Source organism: Perca fluviatilis, chromosome 18 (assembly GCF_010015445.1).
Source record: "Perca fluviatilis chromosome 18, GENO_Pfluv_1.0, whole genome shotgun sequence".
Lineage (NCBI taxonomy): Eukaryota > Metazoa > Chordata > Actinopteri > Perciformes > Percidae > Perca > Perca fluviatilis.
Genome location: NC_053129.1, coordinates 8,898,958 through 8,920,718, shown reverse-complemented (window position 1 = coordinate 8,920,718; position 21,761 = coordinate 8,898,958). Strand labels below are relative to the sequence as shown.

Sequence of the window (21,761 nt, the reverse complement as noted above, 5' to 3'; positions counted from 1 at the left end):
AATCCATAATCTTTTAGCCTATCACCGTCCCTTTCTGTTTGCTCTGACCAAACCCTGTTCATCTTGAACAATCAAGCTTCACATCATGTCCCACCCTGACATCCTGTGTCAAAATCAATATATGGAATTCAGAAATGCACAACATTTGTTTATAATGACTATTTCCTCCCCCCCGCAGACACTGACGCCCGCTGGAACAAACCAACAGCGGCTTCGGGAGCGGTGTGGGATGACAGCTGCCAGTGCCACCGCGGTAAAGACTTCGGCTGGAGCACATTCATTTCTCACAAGCAATTGCACAGGAGGAGTTTCCTCAAGAACGATGACCTCATCATCACCGCTGAATTTAATGGTGAGAATCAGAAATATCAGCTCTTCTCCCCGGCTATACAGGTTATTCCTACATCAAATAGTCTGCCAAAAGAAAGCTAATTTTCTACATAAAAAAAAGGCCAATTCAAATGCTCATGGGTGTAGGAAGCATTGGAAATGTGGGTGGGAGAATGTTAATGGGCTCTGGCGGCCTTCCCCAAGACAAAGCAGATGTCATTTCCTGTATTCTGGTGCCTTTTAACAGAATCAGAAAGAAATTTATTGCCACAGTAGTCATGTGGAATTTGCCTTGGTGATTGGTGCACACGTACACAAACAAACATATTAAACATGAATAAGAATAAACAATAAATACAATAAACAGAAACAAATATCTACAAAATAGAAGTGGTAGGTGGTTTTATATTTTTTTCTGGCAATATTAGCATTAGAAAATGATGGTTGCATTTTGTAATTTCACCCACAGGAAGTGGCCTAAGATGTTAAAAAGCAAAAAGTACAGAAATTGATTCGAATTCTATAACTTGAGAATCTCTTTATGCTTGCATGCAATTTCTATTAAATTCATTTCTTTAATCTTATCAAATCAATAAGTAAAGAAAGAGTCACTTGTCCCACCATCATATAGTGGCTCCGACCCATGCAAATGCTGGTTTAGTTCATATTAATTATTTCAGATTCCCTTTTTCCCCTGCTACTTTAAATCTTGTCTCACTTCCCTCGTACATATTCACACCTTGCAATCTTGAATGAGATAGCACTTTATTTAACATTTTCATCAACTTGTCGTTACGTTAGATTTGACCCACCTGATCGAGACTGAGGTGCCTGTCGACCCGGCCACACAAAGTAATGACATCACAGATGAGAAGCCAATCAGCGAGGTGAAAATGAGACCGGAGGCTCCAAAACACAGAGAAGCACGTGCTGCCAACCCTTGTCATCCCAACCCTTGTTTTAACGGAGGCGTGTGTGTGGAAAGTGAAGGGAAAGCCTCATGCAGGTGTGTACATGTGTATTTGCATTACTAAATGTGTACATTTTTATTGTATTTTGTTAGAGAATTGGGGCTATTTCTATGTATGGAGCCAGATCCAAAAGTCCATTAGCTTAGCATTAAGATTGGAATCAAGGTGAAATAGCTTGCCTGTCTCTCTCCAAAGTAAAATAAAATGTGCCTAGCAGCACCTTTAGAGCTAAGTAGTTAGCATGTTGTATCTTGTTGGTCTAAAATGTACAGAAACAGAAATGTAAAAACGTCAGTTTGTGGTTTTATGGGCAGCTATATAGTGTTTTGCAACTATTACTTGGTGGCAGTGACTTCTTGGAGTTTTGTCATTACAATAAGGTTGGGAAGTGTTTGGTGGACAGATAAACTGTTCTCGTAATTCCCTCTAAAAAACACAAATGTCTGATTTTGTACCGATTAAAGAAACAAGATGCTACGTGTTAATCGGTGAGCTGTTGGTAGGTGGATTTTTTTAATTTGGAGCGTGGCTAGCTGTTTCCTCTGCTTTTAGTCTTGATGCCATGTTAAACTATGTTAATCCTTACTTGCTATACTTAATGCACAGACATGAGAGTGGTATTGATTTTCTCTTTCAACCTTAGCAAATAAGCCCATTTCCCAAAAATGTCAAACTATTGCTTTAAAATTTTACAAGGTAAAATGTATGTGAACTAACCTTAGGGTATCACTTCCACTGGGGACAGGGTCCCCCCCACACTTTCAAAATGTGAAAATGTTTGACTCTATAAAATTATTCTCTCAAGTCTTGGCGATCGCCCCTATATTAAACAATAAAGAAAGTAAGACCTCTTTTTCTTCTACATATTTTAGTAATATTCTTTCTGGCAGAATTTATCATTATGATCAACTTAATTATTTCCTGGATTTTTGTATCATCATAATCCCTAATGTATGTAGAAATGCAGGAAATGGGATTCAAATCGAAAACATTTGTCTGGCAAAGGACCCCCAGTTTTTTGTCCCTCCCCTTTCTCAAACCAATGTTACACCCTTGAACCAACCTATTTTGTTTCCAACAAAAACACAATCTTTACTTCATCCGTTTCTCTGTTACTACAACAGAGTAGGGTTTTCTATCTCTTCTAATGTACACACCCCATTGATCTAAATGTAATACTGCTGTTTGGTATAGACAAAGCTCTGCACTGCTTAAATTACTCTTGCTAGCCAGATGACAAGTGACGCAGAAAATTCAGTAAGAGGCCAAAGAGAATCAACTAGCATGTGTATTTGTGTGGACACTATAGTTCAGGAAATAATTTTGCGTAACTAAAAAAATGTATATCTGCTGACTTTCAGGTGTGCATCAAGCCAGGCCACCTACTACGCTGGTAAGAGGTGTGAGAAACTGAACATAGACCAAGGCATTCTGGGAGCGCTGATTGGCGGCGCAGCAGGAATCGTAGTCCTGACACTGGCCATCTTCAGCGTCATCAGGAGAGCTCAGTGAAACACATTTCCGAGAAATATGTGAATATGTGTCTTCTGTATTCATTCAGCAGTGAAAGCACAGCATACAGTGCCAACACTGGAGAGAGAAGTATAAGTATCAGTTTATAGGCTCATTTATGGACACTAAAACCATGGGCTTATATCTGGTGTGCGCCCACATGAAATAATTAAATGTTTTCCTCCTTAGACTATGGCTAGAAATCAAGCCCCAACAACTTAAGCAAAAATTTCAACTGTCAAATTTAAACATTTTGCAGGACAACAGCAGTTTTGTTTCTTAAGTTTGTTTGATGTGTATAATAAAGATAATCCTATTTAGTTCACTAAAAGTTATGAAAAATGTATAGTCATGCATAATGTAATGAACAATAAAAGACATTATATTCATTTATTTCAATACATCTTTTTAGATACATACGCTGGTTAGACACACAAAGTAGAGGTTATAGTTTACTTGGAATTGTGTAGATTTACAGACTTTCCTTTCAATCAACATTATCAAACCAAGCCAAAATCTATGTTCTATTATACAGTCAACTCAATATAGGTTTACATAATTCACAACAAATAGTGAAAGGGTCCCTTTGTCTTTTTTCAACCTGGACCCTTTTTTCCCTGTTTCTGTGTCTGAGTGACTGATGAGACAACAATCTTTGAAGTTTGCAATTTCAGAGCTGTTTCTGGTTAAACAAAAAGGATTTTACTCCTTAACAAAAATGTCTATCTCTGTAGGGATCCTTTCCATTATGTTTTCACATACTTAGAATTATAATCTGAGTTTGTCGGTGGCAAAAACAGCACTTTTAGTGGTCGAAATTGAGAATGCGTATTAGCAGCCCGGTTTGCTGCTGCCGGTTACAGCTTTCTCGCTCAATACTGGGCCAATTTCAAAGATTTTTGTTCACATTAGTTACTTACACATCAATACATGGGAAAATAGGATCCAGGTTGAAAAATACCCAAAGTACCTTTTAAGTACTTTGAGTCACTATGGATCCAAAGCCTCTCCTTAAAGCTATAAAATAACAGTTCAGTATTGTGTGTCACTTCTATGGCACTTATAATGCAAATCATAAATAATCTTATCATTAAGAAAAAAAACATAGCTAGATTTACATACAACTTCCTACAGCAGGATTTGACTTAATGTGAAATCTTTGTCAGCCTCAGCTGAGGATGATGACCATCAGTGCTAGTCCTACTACTATTAATAATCAGTCAGTTCTACCAAATCAAGAAAAATTATCAAAACATCAGTGTTCTATTTACTTTATATGACAATTAACCTAGTTTTATGATATTCATCTATACGTTTGTTACTGTCTAGTACAGGGTTCAGCAACCTTTTTAATAGGAATTGCGATTTTAAAATGTTCTAGTTAATCAGTTTGCCATATCTGCATTAAGCCTGCCACCGTGTTATTTTTTTTCCCCATTGCACAGAATTCTGTGAAGAAGGCAAAAAGTACTGGCCAATCAGAGGCAGAGCAGGGCGGGTCGTCACCGAATGCGGATGGGAAAAACTACCTTAAATAACAGGCTGTGCTCCTGCAAATGGCTGTGAAAGAGCTCATTTGGCCTGGGGATTGGAACATTTCCAAAAAACTCTCTTGCACTTATTGCTAGGGTGCCATTGGTTGAGCCACTACGTGCCAATGGGGGCACGCGGGCCTATGGTTGCCTACCCCTGGTCTAGTAAATATATTGACTCTTAAGAGTTGTAGGCTACAAGTGACGCTGCATACAGTACATCTGAGTTGCTGTTTCCGTCTCCATAATCTGAAATGTAGAGATGAACAAGTGTTGGAGCCATAATGTAGAACATTTAAAGCATAGAGTACCAAACTCACAAAATATATTTTCTGCTGTGACATGAAAATGTGATTCATTACTATTTAAACTGACAGACCCATTTCCATAGGCAAAATGTACAGGGGGGATGGGTGGGTTACAATCCCCCCAATATTGAAAACTGCAGTGCAACCCACCCCACAAACCAATTAGAATTTCCTTTACATAAGTAGAGACATTTGAAAAATAACTTGATGCAGAAAAAACCCAAATTGTTGCAGAAAAATTCACCAGATTGAAGAAAATGAAGTGTTTGATACTCAAAGTTTGAATTTTGTTTAAAAGTGGAGATTACTTTATCATCTAAAGGCATGAAATGCAATGCTTATTGAAAATGTGTGTCGTTGAAGATGCAACAAATGCATTGACACAAGTAAAAATTAGACTATTAATGACTTAATATAAGACTGACCTTGGTCTTCATTTGTCTTTTGTGTATGTGGTTGAATTCAAATTCTTAGTGCTCTCAGTTTTTCCTTTTGATTTTCCCTGGGGGTCGAATGAAACAGAGTTATGATACGTTTCCATCATTTTGTGGTGTAATTCTGGATAGACCTCATGGTAAACTAACCGTTATGATCTTAAATATTTCCTCGCGAACCTGTAAATAATTACAGAAATAGCTGTAAGAAACTGGGCATTTGGTAAATACTAAACAACAACATAATTGGGAACAATTTAGAGCCCCAGGCATCAAACCCAAACACAGATGAGAATCCTTACTTATATATATACATACATACATATTGACACTGATAGAGCATGCTAGATATATTCCCATATATAAAATGACAAACTTACCTTCTGCTCTGCAAAAACCCCTGTTATCAAAAGGAAAAGGCCCTGCAAGAAAAGACATTTTATTTTCATAATGATATTTTAAAAAGCTATAGTGCGTAGTCTCTGCCGCCCCTATGACGAATTCTAAGTAATGACAACAAAACTGTTGTGATATGATACAAGCCTTCCGTGATCACGCACGATAGTCTTAATGAGCTTTGTAGCAGCTCTATATAATATACTATACTAATGGACGTTCATTAATATCAAAAAGTAAAGCACTAAAGCTTTAAATATTCAATACCACATTTTGTTTGTGTGTTATGCTAGTAGTGACTAATGTAGCGGCTACTCTAGTGTCTTGTAGCTTGAAGACCAACCATCATTTCTCACTGGCCCCTCCTCCACAATTCAAAGCAGTCTATAACCAGGCCTGCTCAAGACCTTTGACATGTAAGTGTAGTTCCCATTTAAAGGGACTGCAGACTCAGTTTTAGTGCCACGGCAATCCCTAGTTACCTTACATATGAACGATCCCAATGAGTGAAGCATACAGAATAAGTACAGGTAAAATTTGGAGAAAAGAGAGCAGTGGTATCAGTTTAGGAATTTGTATCAGTAGCTGAGCTGAGGTATTGGACATGGTATTGGGAGAGAAAAAGTTGTATTCATGTATCCCTAGTATGAACATTCTGTTGGTTCTGTGGCTTTCAAATTACCTGGAAGGAATTGAGGATGGTAAAACTGTAGTTAGCAATAATAAACAGGGTAGTCTCCTCAACCAGTAGGAGGAGACCGAAGCCAAAAACCCATGTTACTCCAAAGACAGGCGTTAGAAAGACCACCACTTTAAGGATGCTTTTGACTGTCTCCTTGTCATCTGCCTTGCTGCCCTCAGGGGCCGAGGACTTTAAGAGCGTAAGAATGACGACCACCATGGAAAAGAGATTTGTCAAAATAACAGTTCCAATAGGTAGGAAGAAAGCATACGTGGAACCCTGCAAAAGTCCCCCATAAACTAGCCAGCATTTATCCTTATCATAGTAGGACGTGTTGGTGTATTTGCAATACACATAGCTGGATCCCACTATTAACATTGGGCAAACATAGCCCACGATGCTGGAGAGGAACATGAAGACTCTTTTCCTCAGCGGGCTGAAGACGAAGATGAGCTGGTGGACGAGCATGACGCTCATGCACAGCATCCAGCTGAACATGGCCAAGAAAAACAGGTGCTTGCATATTGTCAAAACTAGGCACCAGGTTTCGCTGAGACTCTGAGGAGAGGCGGAAGCCAAGAAACTGCAGTCACCGAGCAAGAGGAACATGGCAATGTTCACTGTGGCTGTGTGACGGAAATGGGAAAGGTTGGTCTTGACCACAGCCGACCACACTAGAGACTCAACGATGAGGAAGATCAGCAAGGAGCAGATGGACACACCCAAGCCCACATTGGTAATCATATCTAGGATTGGATCAGATACATTGCTCTTGGACATGAGGACAGAGAACGCAGTCAGGTGGTTGCATTCGCAGACTGTGCCGTTACCATCACTAGTTTTGGCAGTGCATCCAACAGTTGACCACTCGCTGTTTTTGGTGTCCCAGAAGACACAGACAGGTTTAGTTTTGGGATTCAGCGGCTTCTGGGGGAACTGCAGTCGAATTCCTAAAGACGAATCGTTGTTGTTCTCAATTGTGGCCGATATTAAGAGGCTTGTTGGCTCTGATGTTTTGAAGGTGTTTCTTAATTTATCCATTAGATTTTTCACAGCAACAGTTTTCATTATTCCGTTGGTCTTGTTCAGATTCACGCTAATGTCAAAAACAGAAATATTACAGTCACTCCTAGAGCAGAATTTGAGGTCTAAATTAGAACTCTTCACTCCATTGCTCGTGTTGACCTTGATATTCTTCACCAGATCCTCCACAGACTGAAGGTAGGTCGATGAGATGTTCTGAACAACAGAATTGTTGACTCCACTCCAGGTCTTGTTCAACATATTGCTTGCTGCCTTAATAAAATCCTGAAACAGAAGAATAAAACAAAAATCAGTGCTAAGACAACGTTTATCTACAGTAGGGATATCCTAAAGGTCCAATATGTAATATATTTACTATAATAAATCCAAAAATGACCCCAATGCCTCATCAGATTTTAAGATAACATGTTGAAATACTATCTTTTCTGACAACAACGCTAATGCCAGTATCTCCTCCTTTCTCAAAATTTTCGGCCTGTGTGTTGTTATGCCCAGGCTGTGTTGCCAGATATACCTGTAAAACCCATGGGCTGTAAATCAGGAAGAGAGGACTGGGAGTTTGCAGTGTGTTCAGTGATTGTTGCTGTAATTCTAAGCCGTATTGGCTTAGAAGTGTGTTTAGTCGGGTGGAGAGGACGGCAAGATAGTGTTATTTTTAGTGGTTCTCCCCATAATTCTAAGCCGAGAAAGTGTGTCTGTCTGTCGAGTGGAGAGGACGGTGAGGTAGTTGTGTTTTTAGCGGTTCCTACCGTAATTCTAAGCCGAAAAAGTTTGTCCGTCAGTTTGGTACAGTGCTCCGCGTGAGCATGGTCTTACATGACTGTCCATATAGCCAACATCAAACGTTAGCTACGCCGCTGTGCTGTGAAGTAATGTCTGGCTATGTGAGACTAGTGTCTAGCAACATTGTTGTGGATGCTGTGGTCTCAGCCTGGCAACCAATGTCTGGGGAGGAGGGGGCCAGGGGAGACGACTCTCTCCAGCATTTTTTATTTGCACTGCAGTAACTATTTTAAACATTAGCTGTCAGTATTACATATTGCACCTTTAACTAGCCAATCAAAGGATCAGTATTGTGACAATCTAGTCCTACTTTAATGCAACACATTAGCGTTGCAGCACTGCTGTGCCTTACCTCAGCCTAAAAGTTCACTGCATACGCTAATGAAAATTAGAAAGAGTGAAAGTGACAAATTAAATGGGCAAAAGTGGTGTGAGTTCTAACACTCAGATTACCAAAATTCACGGATTTGCTAAACTCAAGTGACCAAATATTTAGCTAGAAGCTTCTCATTTTTGCAATTGTTATTAGTTGCTTTTTCGCCGGTTATGATGACGTCTATGGCGTTATGTCATTGCTACTTAATGTTCTAGTAATCTACCTCCTAATTAACTTTACTTTCTTTCATGTCATATCAATAATTAAAATGCTAAACTTCATAGTTTTGGATCAGTACTTTCAGTATTTGCATCGAGTCTAGCGCTAATCAACTAACAAGTTGTCTGCCGACTGGCTGCATTGTTGGTTCCGCCGCGCTTTCTTGCTGCATTGGTTACAGAGAATGAGTCGAACCGCAGGCTGGGTCTAACTGTCCCTTACCCTCACTCCTCGCAAATACTGATGCTTGGTTTAGGACCCCTTGGTGTAACTTTTTAATGCTCTGGGTATCCCCTTGGCATCATTTTTCAACGTGCATGATCAGACCCTGTGGCAGTTTTTGACACTGTGGGTCGGAACCCCATTTTTCAAAAGTTCTGGGTAAAACCACTTGGTTAGGGTTTGGAACAAATCCTGGGTGGGGTTAAAAAAATTGCGTTTAAGTGACAAGAACGGGACAGTCCTTTGTTGTTTGACCCATACACCACCCCAACCGTAGGCAGATTTGGTGCGTCCCATGCAGAGGCTAAAGGGTGCCTTGTGCTAAGGGCCACTGACCAAGCTGCAGTATTTCACAAGTTGGGGGTGTGAACTAGTTGGTTACGTGGAATCCTGGGCTGCCTTCAGTTTTGGTCTTGTGGCAAAGGTGCCACAAGACTTGTTTCCATTTTTGTTACCGTACATTTTTAATAATGTTTTTTTTACTTGCTGATACTACTGCCCTCCTTCCGAAATAATTGAAAGCTACTCAGCTAATGGCTCTTCATGGAATCTAGGTGTCCCACACTGGTGTGCCTCACTGCAGTGAAAAACTATCAAATGTGGCAATGGTGCCACATTTGTCTTAGAATGGCAGCTTATCATCCTCTTTCTGTTCTCATGTGATCTTGAACGTTTGAAACCCATGTCTTTCATCATGTGACCTCGGTGTAGAATTCTGGTCACGTGGTAACAGATGGTCCCAAGGAGGAATATTAAAAACAAGTAGCCTACGTGTGACCTTGTTAAATATTTCTGTTTTCAAACAGCATTTTCCATAGTCAAGCATAAACCTTCAAGTTCAAAACTCTACATGAAATACAGTAAAAGAAATAATAATCAACAGGGTCTTACAGGAAAGAGATTATCTTGCAAGGCAACATTTTTTGATCCAATGGACATCGCATTAAGAACATCGACGGAAGCTCTAATGTCGGCCATAGAGTTACTGGAATTAGAACCCAATAGAGCAATAGAGCTGTTCTTAAGTCCTCCAAATATAACCATAGCCACGTCCTGGGTAGCCCCTAGTCCCTTCACGAAGTTCTAGAAAAAAGAAAAAAACAGTATTTGTAACAATGAACAAAAGCATACAAATTACATTTCCAAAACACAAAATGTTGATGGGGTCTAAACAGTTTGAGATTATAAGGTTCCATCTGCAATCTGAGTGGTTTAAGATACTTTTTTACATCCTAGACAGCAAAACTGATAAATAAAAAGTTATGTTTTAGTGGTCAAAATAACTGCTACTAGCTTCCTAAAGACATATATTTTTAAAGTCCAATCAAATTTTAAAGGGGGGTTTCAAGATGAAGTGGACAATTTGGAATAATGTTCCTTATTATATGGAATTATAAGACTCTATATGTGAAGGCTTTACACAAAGTAATGATAAAAATAAAAATAAAAAGTAGACAGTTTCATCATATTGTTTATCGTTTCAATACACAAAATCAATGTACTGTAGGTGTGGAGTTTTAAGATATTTAGTTGGCATCAGGTCACTGCAATATTCAGAAATTAGCTAGCTAGAAATGTGAATTCATCTCAGCTTCCTAAATATAACAATATTGGAGTCCATCTCACAGTAATTTGAGTTACGAATAATAACATTACATTTTGGCAACAAACAGTATGAACTTTGTTTAGCTATCTGTCTAGCATACCGTGGTTAGCATTTTTAATAGTGTCATTTATAATGTTTTCAATGAAGCCTTTTATTTTGAGTAACATTTTAATGATCTTGTAAGCTAATTTAAACCCAGTCTCAGAGCAGTGAGGTGACACGGTAAAGAGACAAATCTTGATTGGTCATCCTGTGTCCTGTATCCTGTGTAGAATGTTATATAGCTTTTGTTTTTGGAGAACGACTTTGGAGAAAGAACTTTTCTTTTGTCAAATTTTTGGTCTATTAATTTACTCAAAGTTACTCAAAATGTTAGCAACTTTTATACAGTATAATACAATATTATAATATTGCCATGTGAATGTGTAATGTTTGACAGTAAATTCAGTAGGGTCATGAGCTGTAATGCCACACTCACGTCTGCAGCATCTACAACTTTGTTCAGCTCTTCACTGACGCAGTAGGAGGTCACCGGTATCCAGGTAGTGCCTTGACAAGTACGCGACTTATAGCCAACCCTGCCCACTTCACATGCTCGTTTAATCACTGTGGCACCTCCTGGGGTTTTTGGCCAAATCTCTTGATCTATTATATCGTCCTTGCAAAACTGTGAACCCACTTGGAGAAAAATATAGGGAATCATTAGTTGATGCAAAAACTATAAACAAAGTAATACAGTATTCTGTCAATGTGAGAATATATCATTTATTATACATAGGCTAAATTCAAAATAAAGCAGATTTAGTAGAATAAAAAAATGTAAAGAAGCAGTTACCATAAATTACTGGGATATTCACTTGTGCACTTCTTGTTTGTCCTATTGTGTTCTGAAAAGTGACATTTATGTATTGTGCTTGGGGAGTATAATGGCAACTGACATCAGCGTTAAAATTATAGACCAGGTTACCTCCATTAGCTGTAAAGAAAATGGATATTAGTTTTAGGCTTAGGTTTGTGGTTGTGGAAATGTATCTATTTTGCAGAAATGTGAATTTAAATTTGCGTTAAAGTTATCAATTATGGCAGAGTTTTAATGCTGAACAGAAGAAAACAAGACAGATTTGACAGATACTGTAGGTTTGTCTTACTTTGGTTATTTAGATTGTATTCCATTCCACCACTGTCAGTCCACCAAACGACAAAGCTCTCTGTGCTGTTTGCGATGGTGGCTTTGACCTGTATAGCTACAGTCTTTGGGTTCGGCACTACTGAACAGTCTGCAGTAAGAGGTTTGATTGTCAAGGTGATCACATCAGGCAGGAGTGCCACATTTAGTTGTGCCTTGGCTGTCTGCCTGACTGACCCAGTGGTGAATCCACACTCGTACGTGCCTGCAGGGAACATGAAGGCAAATTAAACAGAAGTATCAAAAGTTGAAGAAAAAAAGCCCCCCTGTTGCTGATGTACTGATTATGATATTATTAAGGCTGTCAAAATGTGCGCCATAATAACGAGCTAACATAAATTCCTTTTCCTTTTAAATTGTTTTTGATGCGCGATTAACGCACGCCCGGTCTGTGATTTTGCGCCATTGTTAGGGAAATCAGGGAGCGATTCAGCAGTAGTATTGTGGACAATGTTGCCAACTTGGTGACTTTCTCGCTAGATTTAGTGACTTTTTAGACCCTCTTAATGGTAATTCCATTGCGATTCATTTCCATGCAGTCAACAGCGCTGCTCTCTCCCCCTCTCTCCTCTAGTCCTGCCTACTTGGGGCAGATGACCAATTATAGAAGGCTGGCTTAGAGTTGCGTAAGACTTAGCCGAGCATAGAAAAAACTGTTGAAACTGGAGTGTTCAGAATAGTTGGAAATCTGAATGTTTTAGCTCACGGGGATTTGTCTAAAATACGTTTACCTCATTATTTGTTTTTGCCACATTTAAGATGAAAATCCAACATTATAACATTGTAGATATGACCGAATAATACGGAAAAGCATAATATGTGACCTTTAAAGCCTTCCAGATTGTTCTGTCGACTAGACTAAGTTATTTGCATGTACTGTCGATGTGAATTGAGTTACCACTGCAGTACATCGACCCTTAAGTACCACTTGAGCATTAAATGAACTTTTTTGAAAATAAACCTTTCAAACTACATTTAGAACAGATAAAAAAAGTGATTAATTTGCGATTAATCGAGAGTTAACTATGACACTCGTACGATTAATCGTGATTAAAATCTTTAATCAACTGACAGCCCTCAATATTATTATTATTATTATTATTATTATTATTATTAATATTTTAAAAAGATTATAAAAGACGCATCAATCTGTAAGCAGTACTGTTAACACTGCTTAAGGTGGAGCTAGTTGAAACTACTTTATAGACAGCTAGTTTAGTCCAGTGGTTTCCAAAGTAAAGGGTCACAAATTAAATATACAGAGTTGTGATCAATTGATTGAATGTCACTTGAAATTGTACGAGGTACAATTCCAATGAAATATTACCTATGCCACTATGGGGTAGGAAAGAAAAAATGTTGAGCTACACATTACATTTTTAATGAATTTGACATAAGTTGCCAGAGTGCATAAAAATAGAGTTAGTTTTTTCTAACTGAGGTCCGGGCTAAGCCCCAAATATCCTCAAATCCTACAAACGCCCCTGCTGGAGAACACTAATGTAGGGGGTGCTATAAATATAACATCATCTTTATTGTGATTACAATTTTGACCTGTACACAAGTCAAAACAAGTTTTAGAAAAAATACATTTTAACTCAGTTCAACTTTAATTTGTACTCGCCTGACCAGAGGCCTGTCACCTTCTGGAGTGTAACTGCAACACAAGACTTGTATTCCTGTGTGACACAGGTGTAGTCCAGTTTCACCACACTGCCTGTGTTGAGCTCAAAGCGCTGATACTGCGTGCTCATGTTCCAGCCAGCACTCCCTGACGCCTCCTCAAATGTGCATTTCAGTACTGGGTCAGACTCGTACAACACTGTAGCACTTGGGGACTCTATGGTGACCATTCCTGTGTAAAGAAAGCAATATAAATACACAGTAATTATAATTAGGTTAGAAGTAGGAGGTATAGCCTTTTAATGGCAGTCCATTGGTCTGTGAGTCCCTACATCATCATCATTTGTCTATCCAAGACTTTGGTACGGAGCAAGATACCTTAACATGTTGTGGTTCAATCTCCATGATGCATAGTCACGCATCTCAGTGGATGATTGTATTGATTTTTAATGTTTGCTGACTACTTGACCAATGGCAATTTATCTTAAAAACTGGGAAAGCTGATTTTCAAGAAATCTGTTGCCAGAGGACTTAAGTTTCTAACAAACAACACTTTTGCACTACATTGTCTATCCCAGCTTCTAAAGACCATGTTATAATTTTGAGCCCTATTTACACGGGACTAGTATTACCGGGGGGCCTCTAGTAATTTGCAATGATTACGGAGGTCGTCTGTGATCTTAAGCCCGTGTGGATCTGCCATGTCTATAATTTGTTGAGTAAAAATTCCACCGCAAATACCTGCCATATTTTGCGAAACACAGAGGTTGTGTGATAATATTAGTCCTGTGCGAATCACCATCTCTCTGATTCAGGGTTTTATTAGCTGTGTTGGCAATTATAAATAAAAAGACAGAGCCTTGATATATGTGGGGGATAATTCAGCTAAAATACAGACTCTGCTTATCCTGTGTGAATGCGCTACACGAAACACAGACGTGGGGGTCCCATGGTAATACTAGTCCCATGCTAATAGGGCTTTAGTCTTGTTTACAGGCCAGTTGCAAAAAAGAATGATCCTTACGACCAGTGTTGGGAGTAATGCGTTACAAAAAGTAACACAATTACAGTAATGTATTCGCATTTTAACAGTAATAAAATTTCAGTAATATAATACCCGTTACAATCTCAGTAACGCACATTTTAACTCAACATTTAGTGGTGTTTTTTTAGCTTCACCAACACCACGAAACATTTCTGCACAGAAAGAAAGTCTGTGAGTGTTATTTCCTGTTGCTGGAATTCGGTGGTTGAAATGACTGCAGAGACAGATACATTTGCGAGATGGACATTATTTTCAGGAGTTATTTACTCTGCGTAGAAGCGAGGTGCTGTCCTGTCACTGTTCTTGTGGTCAGAGTCGGAACCGGAGACGGTACAGACAACATCTGTGTCCCGACAGGAAATGGTACATCAGCGCAGACAGCTGTGTGTCCGAGCAGCTGACCGATAGAAACATTGCTTGCTACATGTAAATATTAGCATTACATTTTATCAGCGGTGGAAAGTAACTATACCGTACTTCAATTACATTGAAAGGCCTACTTTTAATTCAGTATTTTAATTTTCTCCTACTTTATACTTTTACAAAAGTAACGCAAAGGTAGTGTGAAGCATTACAATTCAAAGACAGTAATATTGTAATATTACGAATTACTCTCAAATGACGGTAACTAGTAATCTATAACGTGTAACTTGCCCAACACTGGTTACAACATTAACAAAAGTCAACTCTCTTCCTGTGGCGTCAGTATATTCGGACACAGACACGCACCAACAAAACACTAACATTTAAACAAAAATCATTAATCATAAAATAATCATGGAAGGCTCCCCATCATGCTCATATGAATATTTAGGCCTACAGTAACAGGTTGACTGCTACAACGCATTGCAATACGTTCTCCAAGTTCTTTAATTCACCTGGTTTCTTGATGCATAAAAATACACTGAATGTGTTAGAGGAGGATCATCATTTTTGGTTTCTATCTGAAAAATACCCCCATTTATTATTAGGAGCTGATCAGTTTAAAAATGATTATCATCTAAATGTTATATTTTTACACATGTAACCAGTTTCAATAAGGTGCTGTTCACTGCAGTTTACAGTAAAACTGGATCTATTGGCAATAAACCCAGGTCAGGAAATAGAAAGTGAATATAACATAATAGCAAAATGTGAATTAGCTGCTTATTACGCCCAAGATGGACTAGTCCCTGTAAATGTGTTTGGCAGTGATGTTGTAAGGCCACCATTTTACACATATTTGTACTATATACATCATTTAATATAAAAAAACAAAGACACACAGATTGATTACTGGATTTAATAAATAAAATAATTATAAATTATAAAGAATTATAAAGATAATTCTGATGCATCATGGCCACATATACTCAGTGCAAAACACAGAAGATAGCAGTCTATTAAGCGTGCGCACGCACAGCTTAGAAATAGTTAAAAGTTAACATGAACTAAATGAATGAAAATAAACAGCAACACTTTTATACTGACCTACAACGTCGACCCAAAGTACAGCTTGAAGCTTAGATTCCAGGCCAGTCACAATGCTTTGAAGTGTAGAAGTGTTAAATTTGACGCTGACAGCTGCCTCAAAGCCAACAACCGTGTTGCTTAGAATTTAAGATTTGGAAAAGATCAATGAAAGATCATTGGTTAGTGAGAAAGAAAATATCAGTTTGTAATATGAGATTTGCAACTGACATCATAGGTGAAAACCAAACTGTGAGACTTTAGCTAGTTTGTTGCAGCTTTATTTCTGACCTGAACACAGGCTACCGTGGGCTGTAGCCATGGCAAAAGAGCAAACTCCCTGCTTGCTAGCCTCCCGTCCCAAAAACTTCACTTCTTCCTTCCCTGCAGGAACACAGCCGCCCCGTCTTAGCTCTCAGCCAACTACAGGTGTGTTATCACCCGTGGCTCACTCTCATAGGTAGCGGACTTGCTACTCTATATCGATAATGTTTCATTTACGGGATTGTTTTGGTGCCGCTGCAGGTCCCGCCGGATGTCCCTCATTTACGGCCGGATGTCTCTTATCATGGTTAACTGCTCCTCAGATCTCTGCAGGGTAACTCGAGACAGCTGCTAGATCTGTCTAATCTGAGTTTTCTTGCACGACTTAAACAACTTTTGAACGAGCACATGTTCCACTAGTCTATATCTATGACCTTCTTCTTCCGGGATTGCTCCGGTGCCGCTGAAAATTCCGCTGTATGTCCTTCTTTACGGCTGTATGTCCGTTACCTCCGCTTTCTTTGTGATGAAATTTTAAAGTCTGGTCGATTTATGAAGACTCTGGTTAACTGCTCCTCAGATCTCTGCAGGGTAAATCCGGACAGTTAGCTAGACTGCACGACTAAAACAACTTTTGAACGTACACATGTTCCACCAAAAGAAGTTCCTTCCCGAGGCTATTTTGCAGCGGTACCGGGGCTCCGTGCGGGGCTTAGCGATGCCTATGACGATTGTGATTGGTTTAAAGACATGCCAATAAACCAGAGCATGTTCCTCCCCCATCCCGGAATGCTGTGTGGACTAGCCAGACCCTCTTCCGCAGCGCTGTGGAGGAAGGACTGGCAAAGCGAGACTAATGTTCCCCTAAAACAAGTTCCTTCCCGAGACTAATTTGCAGAGGCACCGTTGCTCCAATCGGAGCTCAGAGCCACCCAAGACCATTTGTCATTGGTTGATAGAAATGCCAGTAACTACAGACTTGCAGACAGGCTAACAACATGTTAACTTCACTGACTTCAGGAAATCTGTGTCACTCAACAGTCAGTTATCTGAACTGGACTATTGTCTCTGAACAGTGACACAACGTTTAAACTGAAAAACATAGTCTGTTACACTATATAATATGCTCACTGCATCATCACCATGCTCATTTTTAAGGTGTGGTCAGACAAATAAAAGAAATTGACACATAAAGGTCCATATCTTTGCAATGTACAATACCTCTGATTGGTTACATTCAGGGACTCAAAGCCATTCAGTCTTCCAAATTCGTTTTGAAGCTTTGAAAAAAAAAGATGAATAAATTAGACGTGTCTTACAGTGACAAACATCTTCAGGAATGTAAAAGTATACTTTAGTGATCAGAATGAGCTGTACCTGTGTAGTTATGTCAGTTATTGTAAATGGGGTGGGTCTGATGACTGATCCATTAATGCGAACTGTTAATTGCAAACATTATGATAAGTTTCAGTTTTGATTTCAACAAGCATATTTGGCCATAAGTGAGAAAAGCAAAGAATGAATAAGTAAAATATAAGATTACAACACAGTAGTATGCAGGAACACTTTTGGACTACAATGACACTTATTTCATCGTGTTACATTAATTTAAAATACAGTAAATAATCAAAAGAAAATACTAGCACAAGTTCTATAAAACAAAAGAATTGTTCATGAATCAGGGCTGTTACCTTGGACTTTGGCAATGCAAAGTGGTGTGATGTTGGACACATTTTGGTTGCAAGGACTTTCACGACAACAGTTAAAATTGTAGCACACTTGGTTGCTCCAAATGTACCCGGTACTGCAGTTACATTGGGTATTATCTCCAATAATCAGGCACTCTGGAAAAAGTAGCACAATAGTCAAATTCTTAAAGTCTTGATTTCAAGTGTCAATTATTTCTCTCCAACATGAGAACACTCAAACACTTGAATCTACTTCATCAGGACTGTGTGAGTGCGGTTTGATCACATTTGATAGACAGTTACCTGCCTAAGTAAACAACCACACAATTTACAGCATATTTTCATTCTAACGTTGCTAAACTCTGATTGGACCATGGAGATATGTATCTTTGCTTGAATCTACAGTAACTAACCCCCACCCATTTCAACCAGTGTAAAGAGCAGAGAATACTCTCAAGGTCAGCATCTTTCACAGAGGACTATTGTTTGGTTGTTTATCAACCCCCCAAAAAACCTAGGACTGTTTTTAAACAGCTGGCACAGTTGATTTTGGTTATTAACAGCATAGAGTCCAATATGGCCACAAATCCGTTTACTATTATGAGCTTTGATAATAGTAAAAAAAAAGAAAATCTAAAAAGGACATACATTGGAGAAAGAAATGTGCCTCGATGGTGTTTTAAGCCCCCACCGTCGACTTCAAGGCAGCGCTGCGACCGTCGACTTCAAGGCACCTAACCCTAACCCTTGCCTAACCCTAGTACCTTCAGTGGAGCGCTGCCTGGAAGACGACACCAGATATGTGCGTATCATCAACGTATTGTAGCAGTGTATGTGTAGACAAAAAGCTCTTGTTAACTTCTCCAAAATAAATGATTGCAAAGTGTCTTACAAGAGGGTGTTACCAACCAGAAACTAGAGCAAAGGGAAAAACCAAAGCTGGCTACAGACAAACCTGGGCCTGTTCTACAAGGCAAGTGAGTTAGCCAGCTAACTGAACTAGCCAGCCAACTTAATAAAACATGAAAGAATAATTCATGACCACTCAAAAGTTTAACTAAAACCCAAATCTAGGTTTACAGTGTACTGGCTATCCTTTCCCCAGCATGTGTTTTGCTCATAGATCTGCCCCCTACATCCATCCATTTCACACTCAATGTATTAAGGAAAAACTGTTTGAAATAATAATAGAAAAAAAGAAAGTGCTTCATCACCATACCTGCTATTAGTTCAGTGCGTTGAAGGGTGAATGTGGCATTATAGGGCAGTTGAACATTAACGGTCACTATGAGGTCAGTTATGTTCTTCAGAGCCCCCAGGACGGTCAGGGCATCCAGTGTGACATTACTTTCCACCATCAGCTCAGCAATGTAGACATCTTCAACCACAACACAAGATATTTTTATGTTATCTTTTTGTATTTTTAGGAACTGAGTTGAGATAATAAAGGGATTTAATGCATATAAGAGCACCTTGACTAAAGTTGTTGAGAGGGGAGAGAACTACTATAAACTAGGCATACAATAGGGTAGGGTAGAGGTAGAGCAAACACCCATATAAAGAGGTTCAGTCCTCGACGCAATGTGCGTTATTCTGGCATCTCCCCTTTCATATCTGAACTGTCACAATAAAGGCCTAAATGCCACAAAAAAAAAAATAACTAGGCATACAATATACCTAACTGCATGATACATTAGAGTAATACATTTTGGAATGACATGACTGTATAGTTTAAATAAAATCTGTGGTGAACACTGAAAAATTAGGGTTGGTGCTCAACAACGAAAACAAAAATGCAAGAAACTGAAATTCAGACTTCATAAGAAACAAAATGAATTATAGTAATGTGAAATATGGCTTTTAGCTGTGTAAGTGTCTGTTAGCAAAAGAAAATATCAATAAATTATAAAATATACCTTCTGAAATGATCTGCAATGGCAAAAAAGAGAGAAACAACAGAATTAGTCTTTCTGTCATGCGTGTAATTCAGTCTTGTGTCAAATTAAAATAATATAAATTGCTTCTTTTTAGCATTCCCAAAAAAACATATCCTAAAAATTTTTGTCAGTGAAAGGTTATATTCATGCACACTGCATTGAAATGGACGATTAGGAATAAAAAAATTCAAACTGATTGCTTAGTTAAATTCCTGTCCAAGAATAAATAAGACATTAAACTGATTAGCATCTTTACCTGACAGTTGATGTACACAGCTCCAATCAGAAACAAAAACACCTTGAAACACATTGTTTCTGTAGTGTAAAAAAAAAGAGAAGGTAAACTAACATTAGCAGTGTTAAGGAACAAGGTGACTGAAAATGCGTACACTCACAAATGAACATACATGTATACATACAGAACAATAGAACAAATACAGAACATCACTGTATTACGACGAAGGGCGTTAGTCTGTGGAATAACTGTGATATGAGATGAAACAATTGATGAAGATGAAACATCTTAAGAAACAACAAAAAATATTCTCCAATTAAAATCGATCTTTGTTTGGTTGAGCCGATATGGATTTATTAATTCGAGAAATCAATCTAAAAGATATATATGCCTTTTCACCATGGATGTAAAAGTAAAAAGTACTTTAACTTTCATTTAGGCATTTTTAGGCCTTTATTAGATAGGAAAGCTTTAGACATGAAAGGGGAGAGAGAGGGGGAACGACATAAAGCAAAGGGCTGCAGGTCGGAATCGAACCCATGACCGCTGCGTCGAGGACTAAGCCTCTGTATATGGGTGCACGTCTACCAGGTGAGCTACCCCGGCGCTCACTTTTTTGTGGCATTTTTAGGCGTTTATTAGATAGGACAGCTTTAGAAATGAAAGGAGCGAGAGAGGAGGAATGAATATTCGATGGTTCTTTCTTGTTTGTACAATTTACAGCATAAGTTCTCTGAGAATCTAATTTACATACTGAATTACAACCAAATTTATATTGAAGGACATCATTGGTGATAGCCAGCCCTACATGTGTGTTGTATGTTTACTCTGTATGCAAAGTATACTGTCCAGTGTTATAAAAACCACAGTGAAATAATGGCTGAAAGGAAGCCATGTCTTAACAAGAAAATGATGTGGGCATGACCTGTACCACAGCAACTGGCCTCTGAATGACTGCATCGGCTGTGGGCAGGATGCGAACAGTGCACTGTTACAAGAGTCAGTAAAAAAACCCACAAAAATCGTTGTTTGTATTCAAAGTCCAAATTCAAAGTGACGCAAACACGTTTGACAAGCCAAAAGATGAGCTTGCCACAATTTGGAAGAAAAAAACAGATAGCTGTTAATAAAAGTGTCATGTTATAATAGATGCACCACTGTCAGACTCATAGTGAAATGTCTTATCCTCAAAATTCTGCCAAACCTCAATAGTGGTCTTGAGTTTCCATAGGCAACTATGGATTACAAATCAAAACAAAAGTCATATTGAAAGACAGAACAAGCACACTGCATTTTGTAAGTATCCGGCTCGGGGTGAGAGAAAAACAGCGATTTCCGAGCTGCTGCAGAAAGCAGAGCAGAGCAAATGTCCTTTTTAAGAATTGGATCAAATGGTCAAAAGACAGGGCAATAAAAATAGCAACAAACATCACCATATTAATAAATGCTCATTTAGACCTATTAGTAATGTAAGCACGCTAATTTAGACTTAATAGGTTGCTACCTTCATTTTAAGGCTCAAATATGTTTTGTGGGTCCAGACAGATAAACAACTTTATGGCCAAAAATGCCTCTTTTGATAGTAAAGGTTGCAGACCCTAGATTTAACATATCAAATCAGACAGATTATTTATATATATATATATATATATATATATATATATATATATATATATATATATATATGATTGTAAGGTGCTATGCTAACATATTTGTATTAGAAATAATACTGTCTATAGTGCAGGTCAGTGCTAAGTACTAAAATCTAGCCTCATCTCTCTCACAAAGACAAAAATACATATATAAAAAGCTCTTACCTTAGAATCATACAGGAAGCAGATAATTAACCCGTCAACTTTGCTACAATTAGCAAACAAAAATCTGACTGTACTCCATAGTACGCATCAGAAGCACATCTG

The 21,761-nt window shown here is 38.5% G+C and overlaps 2 protein-coding genes across 2 annotated transcripts in view; one reads left to right on the top strand and one right to left on the bottom strand.

The window, feature by feature from the left end:
- The window catches only part of LOC120547332 (meprin A subunit alpha-like), a 13,981-nt gene extending 10,775 nt beyond the window's left edge, over positions 1-3,206 (top strand). Inside the window, exons 12-14 of the mRNA XM_039782894.1 lie at positions 179-352; positions 1,132-1,336; positions 2,663-3,206. Of these exons, the coding sequence (XP_039638828.1) occupies positions 179-352; positions 1,132-1,336; positions 2,663-2,813 (530 nt within the window). The 3' untranslated portion in view covers positions 2,814-3,206. The remainder of the gene's footprint in view (positions 1-178; positions 353-1,131; positions 1,337-2,662) is intronic.
- adgrf3b (adhesion G protein-coupled receptor F3b) lies at positions 3,190-21,761 on the bottom strand. Its single transcript, XM_039782893.1, has 18 exons — positions 21,660-21,761; positions 19,864-19,922; positions 19,587-19,599; positions 18,890-19,048; positions 17,674-17,826; positions 17,360-17,421; positions 17,204-17,262; positions 15,740-15,858; positions 13,226-13,456; positions 11,564-11,806; positions 11,251-11,391; positions 10,894-11,093; positions 9,701-9,892; positions 6,166-7,473; positions 5,468-5,509; positions 5,238-5,267; positions 5,079-5,155; positions 3,190-4,594 (listed from the first exon to the last, which is right to left on the bottom strand). The coding sequence occupies exons 2-17, from the start codon at positions 19,915-19,917 to the stop codon at positions 5,087-5,089; spliced, it is 3,075 nt and encodes a 1,024-aa protein (XP_039638827.1). The 5' UTR covers positions 19,918-19,922; positions 21,660-21,761; the 3' UTR covers positions 3,190-4,594; positions 5,079-5,086.